The 13,591-nt window shown below is 36.0% G+C and overlaps 1 protein-coding gene across 3 annotated transcripts in view; it reads right to left on the reverse strand.

Annotated features, from left to right (window-relative positions):
- LOC149414159 (uncharacterized) overlaps positions 1–13,591 on the reverse strand; it is a 60,451-nt gene that overhangs the window by 9,547 nt on the left and 37,313 nt on the right. The window contains exons 6-7 of one of the 3 annotated variants that reach the window (XR_016303986.1): positions 13,073–13,205; positions 7,723–9,793 (exon numbers count right to left, since the gene is read on the reverse strand). Coding sequence is in view for 2 of the 3 variants with exons in the window: in XM_089643690.1 (XP_089499816.1) it covers positions 8,552–9,793; positions 13,073–13,205 (1,375 nt within the window). In the remaining variant the exon portion in view is untranslated. Of the gene's footprint in view, positions 1–7,604; positions 9,794–13,072; positions 13,206–13,591 lie in introns of those variants that run through there. The other 2 variants (XM_089643691.1, XM_089643690.1) reach the window with 2 other exon arrangements.

Genomic DNA, 13,591 nt, shown 5'->3' on the forward strand with positions numbered 1-13,591 from the left:
GGACTTTTTTTTAAGGCGATGCACTACGTCGTGTAATATTTTAAATTGAGCCGCTATCAATAACAACCCTTACGTAGATGGCGATAAGGTTTAAATTCCCGCTTAACACCATCCGCCTGTTTTGATTTATGCAAGAAAAAAACATGTCCAAAAAGTGCCTTTTATTTTATTTTGTGGATGTTCAGGCATAAATATTGAATTTTTTTCCGATCATTTTATAAATAACTTAATTTGCCACATTATACAATAAAATCATAACCGAAAATGGGTTCGTAAGTAGGAGATTTTTAACTTTAAAGCAGTTTTCATAGGCCTATACATTATTTTTTTCTGGGCTTATAAAAAGACTTATCTAAAAAATACTCGATTATTTCAAAGGCCAAGATGTATTCTACTCGCAGTATTTAATTAAAGCATCTGAAACATTTCTAGGCGACCAAATTTAAACTAAAAACAAATGATTTTGCATTACTACGGATGGCATCGCCTTAAACGTTATCAAATAACGAGATCATTTCTTTGAACTGATAATCAATTTCGTTGGCTTATCTGGGACCTAGGAGTCAAAAGACCATTGGCCAATCTAATACTGAAATTTTCAGGATAATTTAATGTCAGCGAAAGCCTAAACAAATTTTTTTACAAGCTTATGAAATGACTCCATCAGAAATGCAAGGTCAATGATTTCTAGTAACGGCAAATTAAGTGCGTATTAGCCAAAAGGAAATTCCGTCTCTATGCACTTAATAAACATATCAAATGTTATGCACCTTTTATCAAAATGCCCCCTGACCTTATAAACACATAAATTGAAGATAACTGACCACAAAATTTAATAACAACAATAAAATATCAGAGTTGTTCAAATGTTGTATAATTTTTATGCACACGTCCAGTGGAATTATGGGATCCAAATTTAGCAAATCTTGTTTGGCTGAAAGGGGTGGGGAGGAGAAGGAGATGGGAAAGATGAAGGTTTGAAGATACTCGGCTGTCAGATTTGGTCATTAAGGCGAAGCTTAATGCTAAATCACTATTTTGATTAATCTTTATAACGAATTGGTGTACATTATGAATACCAAAAATATGCTTTAGATAAATTGAAGGTTTTCCTATCGTTTCGCTTGAGTAGAATACAAATAAAAAAATAAATTACGCAGTCAAAAATATAAATGTGAGCTACTAAAAATTTTTTTTTTCAATAGAAATGTATGAAAGCGTAAAATAACAAATTTAAAAAAATAAGCAATCTACCAGTTTGTGTAGGTTCAGGTAAAGATAAGCAATCTACTAGTTTGTGTAGGTTCAGGCAAAGATGAAGCAATCTACCAGTTTGTGTAGGTTCAGGCAAAGATAAGCAATCTACCAGTTTGTGTAGGTTCAGGCAAAGATGAAGCAATCTACCAGTTCGTGTAGGTTCAGGCAAAGATAAGCAATCTACCAGTTTGTGTAGGTTCAGGCAAAGATAAGCAATCTACCAGTTTGTGTAGGTTCAGGCAAAGATAAGCAATCTACCAGTTTGTGTAGGTTCAGGCAAAGATGAAGCAATCTACCAGTTCGTGTAGGTTCAGGCAAAGATAAGCAATCTACCAGTTTGTGTAGGTTCAGGCAAAGATAAGCAATCTACCAGTTGTGTAGGTTCAGGCAATTCAGGCAAAGATGAATATAATTAATAATTATATTATAGAATAATATAATTAAAGAATGTTTAAATAGAAAATTTGGCTGAATTTAAATATAAATAATAAAGTACGTTTAAAAAAAAAATTATTGCACTATTTGGATAGTTTGAGGACCAGTGGTTATCAACCAGTTGACCGGCAGAGTGCGGGAAAACCCTTAACTCTTCAAGTCAAGGATAAGGCCAGGGGTAATCAACACGTTGGAAAACTTTATTTTAATTTTTTTTTTGTTGGAAGATACTCTCAGTGTTGCCCTGGAATAAGACTACTATTCAGAATTGAAAAATTGCTAGAAATGGCTTTAGCCGTGTTTGGTGACCAGTTCGGAATAGCCAGGTACTTCCCCACCTTCCTCTTCCCCTCTTCCACTACCTTCAGCCGAACAACATACCTTAATTCACCTATACATTCATTTAGTGACAGGCTGCATATTTTTCTGCTCCCAATTTAAGTGCTCCGCAAAGTGTTTATTTTTGGCAAAAACAAACAGTGAAGCTGATGATTAAATTAAACAAAGTGCGCACTATCGATTGGAATAAAAAATAATAATCAATTAGTAACATATCTTCTACAAACCACATTTGAAAATAAATAAATATTTTAAACATTCTGAAACTGTCAAACTGGTGACAACAATATTTGTACAGTACTACTGGTTGTAAAAGTGTAAAGTGGAGTAAGTTTGTGAAAAAATAAATATGGCCAATCTACACAAATTCATGGAAGAAGCAAAGGAGGTAGTTAGTGAACTACTTCTCGCAGTGCAAGATTCCAGTAAAAAGTTCAGTAAAGACCAACAAATTATTGTGACAAATAAAGCCACAAACATTTTATCATTATTAGGGCACCTGGCAATTGAAATGTCGGAAGATAAAAATAAAATAGAAATCGCGAACAGAGAAAAAACATATGATTACCCTCAAAATAAACAAAAAAATACAAAAAATAAATATTGTCTAATGATTAGTCCTAAAACAAACAGTGACTCTTCTGACTCGATTCTAAAAAAAATACAAAAACATATTAAAACTAGTAAACTGGGAATATGTATTGAAGGCATCAAAAAAATATCCCGAAACAGAATCATCATCGAGTGTTTAAAAAAAGAAGATGCGAAGAAATTACAAATGGAGATCTCAAAAGTAATAAATGATGTCGATACTAAGGAATTAACAAAAAAACAACCTACTTTAATTTTCAAGGGAATATTTAATGATTATGATAAAGAAGATTTCACTTGTGACATCATCGAACAAAATGAAGAAATTAAAATTATGTCGGAAAATAAGGAACATAAACCTGTGTTCAACGTCAAGAAAATAATTAAAAATAAATTTAATGATACATCTAACTATGTGGTTGAAGTAGAGAGTGAAACCCGGAAAATACTCTTAAACAAAGATAAAATTAAAATCGGATACCAAAGAATCTTTGTTGAAGACGCAAATCCAGTAATGCAATGTTACCACTGTTTACGCTTCGGACACGGTGCTGCAAGATGTCTGCAGAGAGAGAAGGACGAAAAGCCTGTTTGCAGTTACTGCGGTCTCGACCACACATACAGCGAATGCGGGAACAAGGACAAACAACCAAACTGCAGAAACTGTTGCACTCAAAATGAAAAATATAAAATGACATTTCCAGTTAATCATAGGGCAAATGACAAAAACAACTGTAAGGTATATAAAAAAATGCTCGCAATTGCTGAACAAAATATTGAATATTAATTTTTACTTATCAAAAAAAATGCAACAATATATTTTAAATAAGAATCTTTTGTTATATTGTAGTATTTTGATAATTAATGAAGATAATCAATTTTATTTACATGCGTATGTGATATGTAAGTTTTCTTCTTTTAAGATGCTTGTTAATATTAAATTAACACATCAAAAGTTACACACTTTTCTTTACCAGATCCAGAATATTAAAATACATTTTATAATCATTGTTTATAGGCCTACACTATTTAAATACGTTCTATACACCTACTGTACATATACTATTATGTCCATTGCCTTGCATCTAAATTATCTATTAATAAATACTGTATTTCAACTTTTTACTTTTATACGGAATGTTATAAGTGTAATATTTTATTATATTTTAAATAAAGAGTATAATAGTTTATATACACCGCAATACCAATATTCCCATTTAAATCTGCACTACTGTTTCCACTAGGTGATATAGAGGCTTTTGAAAGTCAACTGAGCCGACATGGCGGGTTTAGAAACACACGCGTAGATCATTTTGACACACGAGCGTGGCGTCAGAGCGGCGGCCATATTGTATTTTGGCAAAATAACTGCTTGTGATTGGTTGAATCCGATATAGCGCGTTTTGATAGTAACTTTTTGTATGATATAGCGGATTTGGTTTCTCACTCGCAGTTTTAACATGGTTTTTGGTCGTGATAAGGAGGGTTTTGAAACTCAATTTTAGGCTCCTCTTGTTGCTCGCAAAAATGTGAACAAGATGTCATACTCAGATCATTTTGTCAAAAAATCGGATATAGCGGGTATAGAAAATATAGGATTCAAATAATGATCTGTCACGACAAGCTCTCAAGAGAGTAGAATTTAGAATAATATTTGAATTAACACATTGTAATTCAAAAACTGCCACTTTCTTGTGACAAAAATATTTTAATTTCATTGTCACTCACCTGCAGAGCAAAATCTATACAATAACTGACCAGAGATGTCGATAATGTCCACTATTTTTAATTTTCAAATTTTAAGTTAACTAATTTTAAGTCTACTGCTTCTCCAACATTCCTTAAAGATGATGTCAGAAAGTCGGGAAAATTTGAGTGTATTTCCGCTTATCAAATGTAAATCCAAATAAATGGGATATTACCATAGACATATGAATATTAGTAGACCTGCCCTAAGTGATTAAAAGCGTATTATTCCCCACTCCCCATACCGGTTCCATTGGAGCCGGCTGGGCTCGCGTATGGCCTCAAGTGAAATTTGAAAACGTGACGTCATCATTCTCGTGCGAACTATGGTCGAGGCATCATCGGTTCATTTTACGAAATAACACGGCAAAATGTTGACTTGTACTATGAAAACTTGTAAAAATAGATGTGAAAAAGAGAATAAACCCAATTGTCGTATTACATTCCATATATAAGCATTATTTTACTTTATTTTAAGCATATTCACATCGTATAATATGAATCAGTTGTTACTATCACACCGAGAAACGTCTGGACGCGAAACACAAAGCTGGTTGGTTGCTGGGAAGTAAATTATGAACATTTATAAAAGTGTCTTAACTAAATACTTAAACGAAATATTCGACTCTGAAAATGAACCGAATTTTTTTGCCGAATTTGGACTTCGCAAATTTGTTCATAACGTGGCGAGTAATTTGCGCTCCCATGTAAAAATGTCTATTCATTCAAAAGCAGATTTTACTTTTAAGAAGTAAATGGTGATATTATAATGCGAGATGCCTATTTACTGTCAGATTGATTTATTGACGAATCACAGTCAGCTTCACCCCCTTCGTTCTTCAACAGTTGATTTTACCCCTCGCCATTATCTTCTCGTCTATTAATTCCTATGTCTGTGGATATTACTGTTTTTGGTGAAATACACTGTCAAATTTTATTACTACAAATCAACATATAATTTTAAAAATATTAAATATTTTTAAAACAAACATGGCTCACCTACGTTTTTTCGTCTAAAATTAATGATAATGAAAAAAAATAAACACATTTAATTAAACAAATGTATTATAAACATTACTGTTACCTCACTTTTTTGTTGTTTCATATAAAAATAATAAATAAAAAAAATTCAGTTTCATAAATTTATCTCTAAATTGCAGCCGAAACCTTTGGTTTCATAGATGTGTATGGTTTAATTATTCTGTGGTTAACCTTTCCTTATCTGTGGTGTGTATTTACTACACATTGCTTCTAATAACTTTAATAACTCTATAAATATAATAAATTCTGGGTTCAGATTTTAGGTATTCCTCCGTTATACATTTATGCACTGAATTAAAAAATAATATTTTACATAGTTTTCAAATTAAATTAAAATCAGAGTTTTTTGTTAAAAATCGGAAACAAATACACCAATACAATCAACCGTGTGGCACTGCTACGCGAAGAGTGTGCGAGGAAATGACACGCTATTGATGTCCCGCTTTAGTTCGCTATGCGGTCGGTAACATGAGAAATCCACACGTCCGCAGTTGTATTTTGATTTAGACCATCGATACCTACGATCGCATAGCTGTGTGTGTGCTAGCCGCCAGCCAGTCGGTCGCGGAACGTCGTTAGATGTGGACCTCTCGCACGTTTTCAGCAATTAAATTACAATTATTATCACTTTTAATATAAAATAAACTAAACATAAGCGATAAGTAATGAATATTCATATTTTTTTGATATTAAATCGCTTATTTTGAGATGTATATTAAGGTGATGCACTACGTCGTGTAATATTTTAAATCGAGCCGCTATCAATAACGCCCCTTACGTAGATAGCAATAAGGTTTAAATTCCCGCTTAACACCATCCGCCTGTTTTGATTTATGCAAGATAAAAACATGGCCAAAAAGTGCCTTTTATTTTATTTTGTGGATGTTCAGACATAATTTTTTAAGTTTTTTCTGATAATTTTATAAATAACTTAATTTGCCACATTATACAATAAAATCATAACCGAAAATGGGTTCATAAGAAGGAGATTTTGAACTTTAAAGCAGTTTTCATAGGCCTTATTCATTATTTTTTTCTGGGCTTATAAAAAGACTTATCTAAAAAATACTCGATTATTTCAAAGGCCAAGATGTATTCTACTCGCAGTATTTAATTAAAGCATCTGAAACATTTCTAGGCGACCAAATTTTCAAACCAAACACACATGATTTTGCATTACAACGTATAGCATCGCCTTAATTACACAGCACAAGAACTCGTGGATTTTTTTAGCACAGTAAGGGAAAGGTTCTAATTGCATTGTATTTTTTTAATCTTATTTATGAAGACGCAAGGGGAGTAATAAATTAATTACAAATTCTTATAAAAATATAATTTTATTTTTTAGTACATACAGTTCGTAAAACAGCATCAATTTCATAAATAATCTGATTCCGGTAAGAAAAATAATTAAGTAACACATTCTAGAATTATCTATTTACAATAATATAATATTTAATGATGAAAACAAAAAAAAAACAGCACGCATTGAGTCTATAGCGCACAGATTGACTCAAAAATTTATATACAGGGTGTATCGGCACTAACCCGACAAACTTTAACCAGCTATTCCTTAGCACATTTGGAGTAAAAAATGTTATGGGCACTTTGCTGTATATATTATTATTATTATTTTTTGTTTGTATGTGGATACCGTAGTGTCTCAAATGCTCCCAACAGTCTGGATCTGGGGGAGGGGAAGGAGATAGGGAAGTAACTGACTATTCAAGCAATGTTATTATTCTGAACAGTGGTCTTTTACGATAAATTATCACAACGATAATTCATCACATCTTTAAAAAGTTATATAAAGTCATGGAAAGTGATGAAACAAAAACTTTATTAACTGGGTTAAGTAGGTTAGGTTTAAATTTTTTTTTTTCATCGTTTCTAATGACTTTATATCACTTTTTAAAGGTGTGATGAATTGTCACTGTGTTGAGTTATCATGGAACCCTTTGGGAAAGGTGAAGGATTCCAATTAAAAGTCGATTCTAGCTCCGTTTGAGCTATTTTTCATGGTTAATGTTATCTTTGGGAATGCTGTGTGGAGGGTCTTATTCTGGACAAGGAGTGGAATCTAGGTCTCGAAGATAACCGAATTCTAAAAGGGAGAAATCAGAGAGGCTGGCAATTCATTCCATAGCAGAGATGTTGAACGCGGAGCGGGTCATGAAAACAATCCATTCGCACCCACCTGAGGAAAATCAATTCCCCTATGTCATCTTTGGGGATGTGTGGAGGTTTGTCGAGAAGAGTTTAAAGGGTCTCTCAACCGACGTCTTCTGATCCGCCCCAAAACTTCGGACAAACCTCAACTCACGAACCGGAACACCCCTGTCAAGTCCCCGGCCTTACCTACGGAAGAGGTGTCGGTTATGCAACAAATGGTGTCTGGGGCGGCGGTATCACACCCGCGTGTTGTGCATCAGTTTATAGATTGAATCAGGTCTGTTTTATGATTATGTTTTTGCTTGTTTAGATGAGACTCCAAGGTTCAAGAATGAATTACGACATTTTTTAAAAATGAACAATTTCAATAGAAGTGAGGGAATAATGTGATTCGACTCCTAGCCCCTAGACAGGCCTAGAATTTTTGTTTATGTACATAATAATGGATGTCTCAGAATGTTTTTCGTTCCGTTCGATATTGCCAATGCTATTATGAAATGGACTTTTTTGGCTCCAGGAATGCAAAATCAGATTGGCCACAATTGCGATCCTCGTTAGCTGATTTATTCCCTGAAAGAGTAATTAATCGGCGAGGACACGTCAACTGGCCACCGATGATAACGTAATTAAAACGAGTTTCAACACGTTATGGTGGTTTATTTTTAAGTAAAACATTCTGAAACACGTTGCATGTTTTCACTGCCAAACTAGATGACGTTGTTTCTTTATTGATGATTGAACAGGAGCAGAGCATAATAATTCATAACGAAATTGCATAACTAACTTAAAATCGGCAATTTTTGGGACTACGATCGTCTCCATGCTCCCCAAAGAATTTCGATATTTTTTAGAATATTGGATCAATGTCATCAGAAGTGCGGAACAACAACATTAACACACTTCTCTTCCTTCGGTCAATCTCATCTCGGAGTCGGAGAACCGGAACCCCTCTATAAAGCGTGTATCGTGCTCATTCGTCCCAAACCCACTGCACCATGAGCGTTGGCTTTTCTTCCACTTCTGCATTGCTCTCGGTCGGTTCATCCACGTTCTTATCCGGAGGGTGCTTCAACTTGTGCTTGGCCAACTGGCGCGGCTCCAAACACGAATACTCGCACTCGTCGCACGGGATGCGCGGTCCCTCGTGCAAACGAATGTGTCGTTTTAACCCTTCGGTCGTCTTACACTTGAACCCGCACAACGTGCACAGGTACGGCTTGGCGTCCGAGTGGGTCACCAAATGCCGGGCTAACGTGTCTTTCTTTCTGAAACGCAGCGGACACGAGGTACAAGGATAAGGGCGAAGGTCGGAATGCTTCCTAAAATGCGTCCGGAGATCGGCAGCACGTACGCTCGCAAATGGACACAACTTACACGCAAACGGTCTCTGACCTGAATGTATCAATTTATGTTTATACACATCCGTTTTACGCTTGAAAGTTAAGTTGCAATCGTCACACGAGAACGGGCGCTCTTCCGAATGCGACACTTGATGTTTTAAAAGATTCCTGTTGGTTTTAAACGATAAATTGCAAACGTCACACGGATATTCTAAATTGTCATCATCGTTGTTAGTCGGACGCACGCGTTTAATCAAAACATCGTGCTCCGTTACGCGATGTGTCGTCAGTTCCGCTCTCGTATCAAACACGCTGTCACAATGATTACATATGAGCGGCTTATCGTGGTTTTCTAGATGTTTTTTAATCGTTGTTGCGTTTTTTGTGGTGAAATTGCAGCGTTCGCACTTGAATTTGTCGTGTTCTTCGTGCGATTCTTTATGTTGTTTTAAGTGTTTGAGTCTTCTGAAGCATTTGCCGCAAGTTTCGCAGGTGTACATTCGTGTATCATTGTGCATTCGCTTGTGGACATTGAGATCTCTCAAGTATCGGGAGCTGTATTGGCATTCGTCGCAAGCGTAAGGTTTGACGGTGTTGTGGATGAGCTTATGCAGACGGAGTTTGTAGGAGTTTCGGCAGGCGAAGCCGCACTCTTCACACAGGAATGGTTTTTCCTGGTGGGTGGTGAGGTGCTCCCGAAGAGAGGCGCAGCTGAGGGTGGTGAAGGGACACTCGCGGCAGGCGTACAGGCCGCCCTCGCGTTTGTACTTCATGCGGGGTTTGGTCAGCATCTCCGATTCCGACGCGCCGGATGTTCTATCGTCATTTTCGTCTTTGACGAAATCAGCTTCATTGAAGCCGTCGGGTTCATACTGAAAAAGAAAAGTTAATTAGAATTTACAATGCATTATACATGGTGTCGGGAAACTAGTGGTGCAAGCGGGAAATTGGTGAATCAACATCACATTTGGAATCGATTTTGGAATTGGATTGATTTCGAGTAAATCAAGTCCAATTTTGAATTTTGAAAAAGTTCGGTTGCTAGGGGGTTAAAATTTTTTGGAACCCTCTCGCCGAAAAATATCGAAAAAAAAGACCTGAATGCTCAAATCGAATAGGTTTTTTGAGTTCTCTGTGATGTGGATTTGTTTTTGTTTATAGTAATGTTATATTACTTATAGTATTCGGGGTGCGCAGCAGAAAACTGTTTTTGTAACAAAAGAAGAAGCAAATTTTATTTTTCTATATTTATATAAAGAAGAGAATGTCAGAATGAAAGGGTGGGCAATGTGAATTTCATTTTTATACAAATTTACAGTTTTATTACGAAATTATGCTAACTTGTCCTTCAAATAAGAGGAAGTTCACTGTTTACATCAGATTTCGAAAACTTAATTTATTCCTACCCCTTAAGCTCTTGAAAGCCAGCGTAACCTTAACCTTTCCTCATCTGTGGTGTGTATTTACTACACATTGCTTCTAATAACTTTAATAACTCTATAAATATAATAAATTCTGGGTTCAGATTTTAGGTATTCCTCCGTTATACATTTATGCACTGAATTAAAAAATAATATTTTACGTAGTTTTCGAATTCAATTAAAAATCAGAGATTTTTGTTAAAAATCGGGAACAAATACACCAATACAATCAACCGTGTGACACTGTTACGCGAAGAGTGTGCGAGGAAATGACACGCTATTGATGTCCCACTTTAGTTCACTATGCGGGAACATGAGAAATCCACACGTCCGCAGTTGTATTTTGATTTAGACCATTGATACCTACGACCGCATAGCTGTGTGTGTGCCAGCCGCCAGCCAGTTGGTCGCGGACCGTCGTTAGATGTGGACCCCTCGCACGTTTTTTTAGCATTTGCCGATGGTTTTTTCATGTTTTCAGCAATTAAATTACAATTATTATCACTTTTGATATAAAATATAATAAACATAAGCGATTAGCTATGAATATTTATATTTTTCCAATATTAAATCATTTTAAATAATTGACAAAACAGCACCGGAACGCGTGGATTTTTTTTAGCACAATAAGGGAAAGGTTAAGGATACTTTTATAAGGTCTCTGGCATATTCTGTCAGAAGGTCAGATTATTCTGTTAGAAGGTCACAGTATTTCCGCTTTGGGGCCGTTCAAGTATTACGTAAGCAGATTTATTACAATTATTTACCCCCTCTTCCCCCTTGTCACCAAAAGTAAGCAAAGCTCTTACCCCCCCCCTCCCATGCTTACGTAAAAATTGGTACCTATATGCATTTTTCTGTTAATGTATTCGGTTTTTTTATTGATTCATAAGCAGCACTTATAAAATAGACTTAGGATAGAGGACTTTAATGCACATAATATTCATTTAAACAAACTTTATTGACACAGTGGGAATCCCGAATATGTAATCGGTTTTCAAACATAGACAATGTGTAAAAAAAAATAACTACTGCTGAGCAGTGCTGACGTAATCACATCTCGACCCCCCCACCCCCCCATGTCATCAAAAATAAGCAAAGCAAAGACCCCCCTGCCCCCCTATAGTGCTTACATAATACTTGAACGGCCCCTTTGCAATAAACTAAAAATAATGGAATATTTCTGAACTAAAGAAATATGTGATGAAGTACGTTTTCAAATTTCTTATTAGAAACTAGCTGACGTGTAACCGGCGTTTCCTGAAGTTATAATAATAATTGGATAACTTGAATAACTTAATCCTTAGAAGATATCCTGCAGACTTTTCTGTAGGCTTATTTAAGACATATTTTATTATTTTGATGTATCTCATAAGGTTTGGCGAGAGTTAGTAATGTAAGCGCCTGAAAATTTGTTTTACCACTTGATTACAAAACATCGACTTTTCTTCACTTTCTATAAATATAATATGCATGCATTATATAGGTAAACCTTCCAGAAGAAATTCTCTAAATGATGGTGAAAATCCTATCAAAATCCGTTGCGTAGTTTAGAAATACTAAGCGCCCAAACAGACAGACGCGGATAGCGTATTTGTTTCATATGATAACAAATTACCCTCAGGGGTTCAATAATCATTTCTCTTGTTGTGTTCCCACAAACAGTTCTCCAACTCGTCGTGGAAGGAGATTATGAAGAATAAGTTCTTTGTGTTAAATCAGGGATTTATTAAATACTTGGCGTATTACAAGAGTGACTTCGATGGTCGACCTAACTAGGAGCTGGCTAAATGAGATCTGCAAACACCATGTTTGTGTGGAAGCAGCCTAACTGGCCCTGGCGACTACTGACTACTGCTGCCATCTTGTGGACTTCCAAGCAAGCTCTTTGCACTGCCATCTATGAGTGCATCTGTGAATCTCTTAGCTAACTCACTTCCCAACAATTATATACTATATTTATAAATATTAAATTATGTGGTAAGAAGTTACAATTTACAAAAACATATATACAGGGTGTATCGGCAAGTACCCGACAAACTTTAACCAGCTATTCCTCAGCACATTTGGAGTAAAAAATGTTATGGGCACTTTGCTGTCCGGTAACATTTTTTTTCCATTAAAAACAAAAAATAAATAAAAAATCCACACTCCGTCACTGTCATTTGCATTGTTTCTCGTGTTCAACAGCTGTTATTAGCAAGTGTGTCAAAAAGTGTCCTCGCTCTTTCGTACACACTAAATAATAATAGTTAAAAATGAGACGAATGGTGCCGTGCCATTTCGTTGTGATTGTAAAAGCGCGCCAACGTAGGTACGTTCGTACATTATTCAACAATACTCGAACAAAATATTGCCAGACGGGTTTTCAAACTTTGACAAAGGATAAAACATTGGCGACATGTGGTGAAAATATGAATAGTAAATTTTTTATTAAAAAAAAATGTTACCGGACAGCAAAGTGCACATAACATTTTTTACTCCAAATGTGCTAAGGAATAGCTGGTTAAAGTTTGTCGGGTACGTGCTGATACACCCTGTATAAGTTATGAGGAAAATAGAATCAGATGGTGTGTGGAGAAAATTTTGCATTGGCACACCAAGAATTAAAGCAGAATTAAAAAATAAGAGAATAATTACCGTCTACATCTGATTTTGAAAAACTCTCTAAAATTATTTCAGCTTGAAATAATTGATCAAATAAGTACCTAACTACAGATGTAGACGTACCATATTGTAGACATTTCCTCGTACCATGTTGTAGGAGTTGTTGGATGCCACCACCAGGATGATGTCTCCATCTTCGCAGGAGATCATATCGGCTTCTTCCTTCAGGGTCAGCGGTCTGGACTCCTCTTCTCTCCTGCAAACATCAAACAACAACAGCAACTTAGTTTAATACTTTCATTCTTTAATTATTTCATTGGTGTTTTGGGGAACTGGTAAGACGACAATGAAAGATGATAGTTGTGTTGTGTCACAGGGTTTATTTTGAGTCTTCACTGGTGAAAACGTGGAGTCTTCCGGGTACTCCAGTGTGAACGAGGTAGCCGAAGGTGCGATGGACCTGGTCGGCAGATATACGGGAGATGCAGGCCGGTGACGATGCCGCGGGGCCGAGGCAGACCGGTGAGGTGTCGCAGGGTCTAGGCGTGTGAGGTCAGCGCTGGCCAGGAATGATAGCAGGGGCCAGTGCGCTGATGTAATCCCGAGGAGTCCACCATAAATTGTAGTCCGTGCAGAGCCGGG

The sequence above is a fragment of the Hesperophylax consimilis genome, chromosome 20 (assembly GCF_061612785.1).
Source record: "Hesperophylax consimilis isolate HC1 chromosome 20, BYU_Hcon_1.0, whole genome shotgun sequence".
NCBI classification, from domain to species: Eukaryota; Metazoa; Arthropoda; class Insecta; order Trichoptera; family Limnephilidae; genus Hesperophylax; species Hesperophylax consimilis.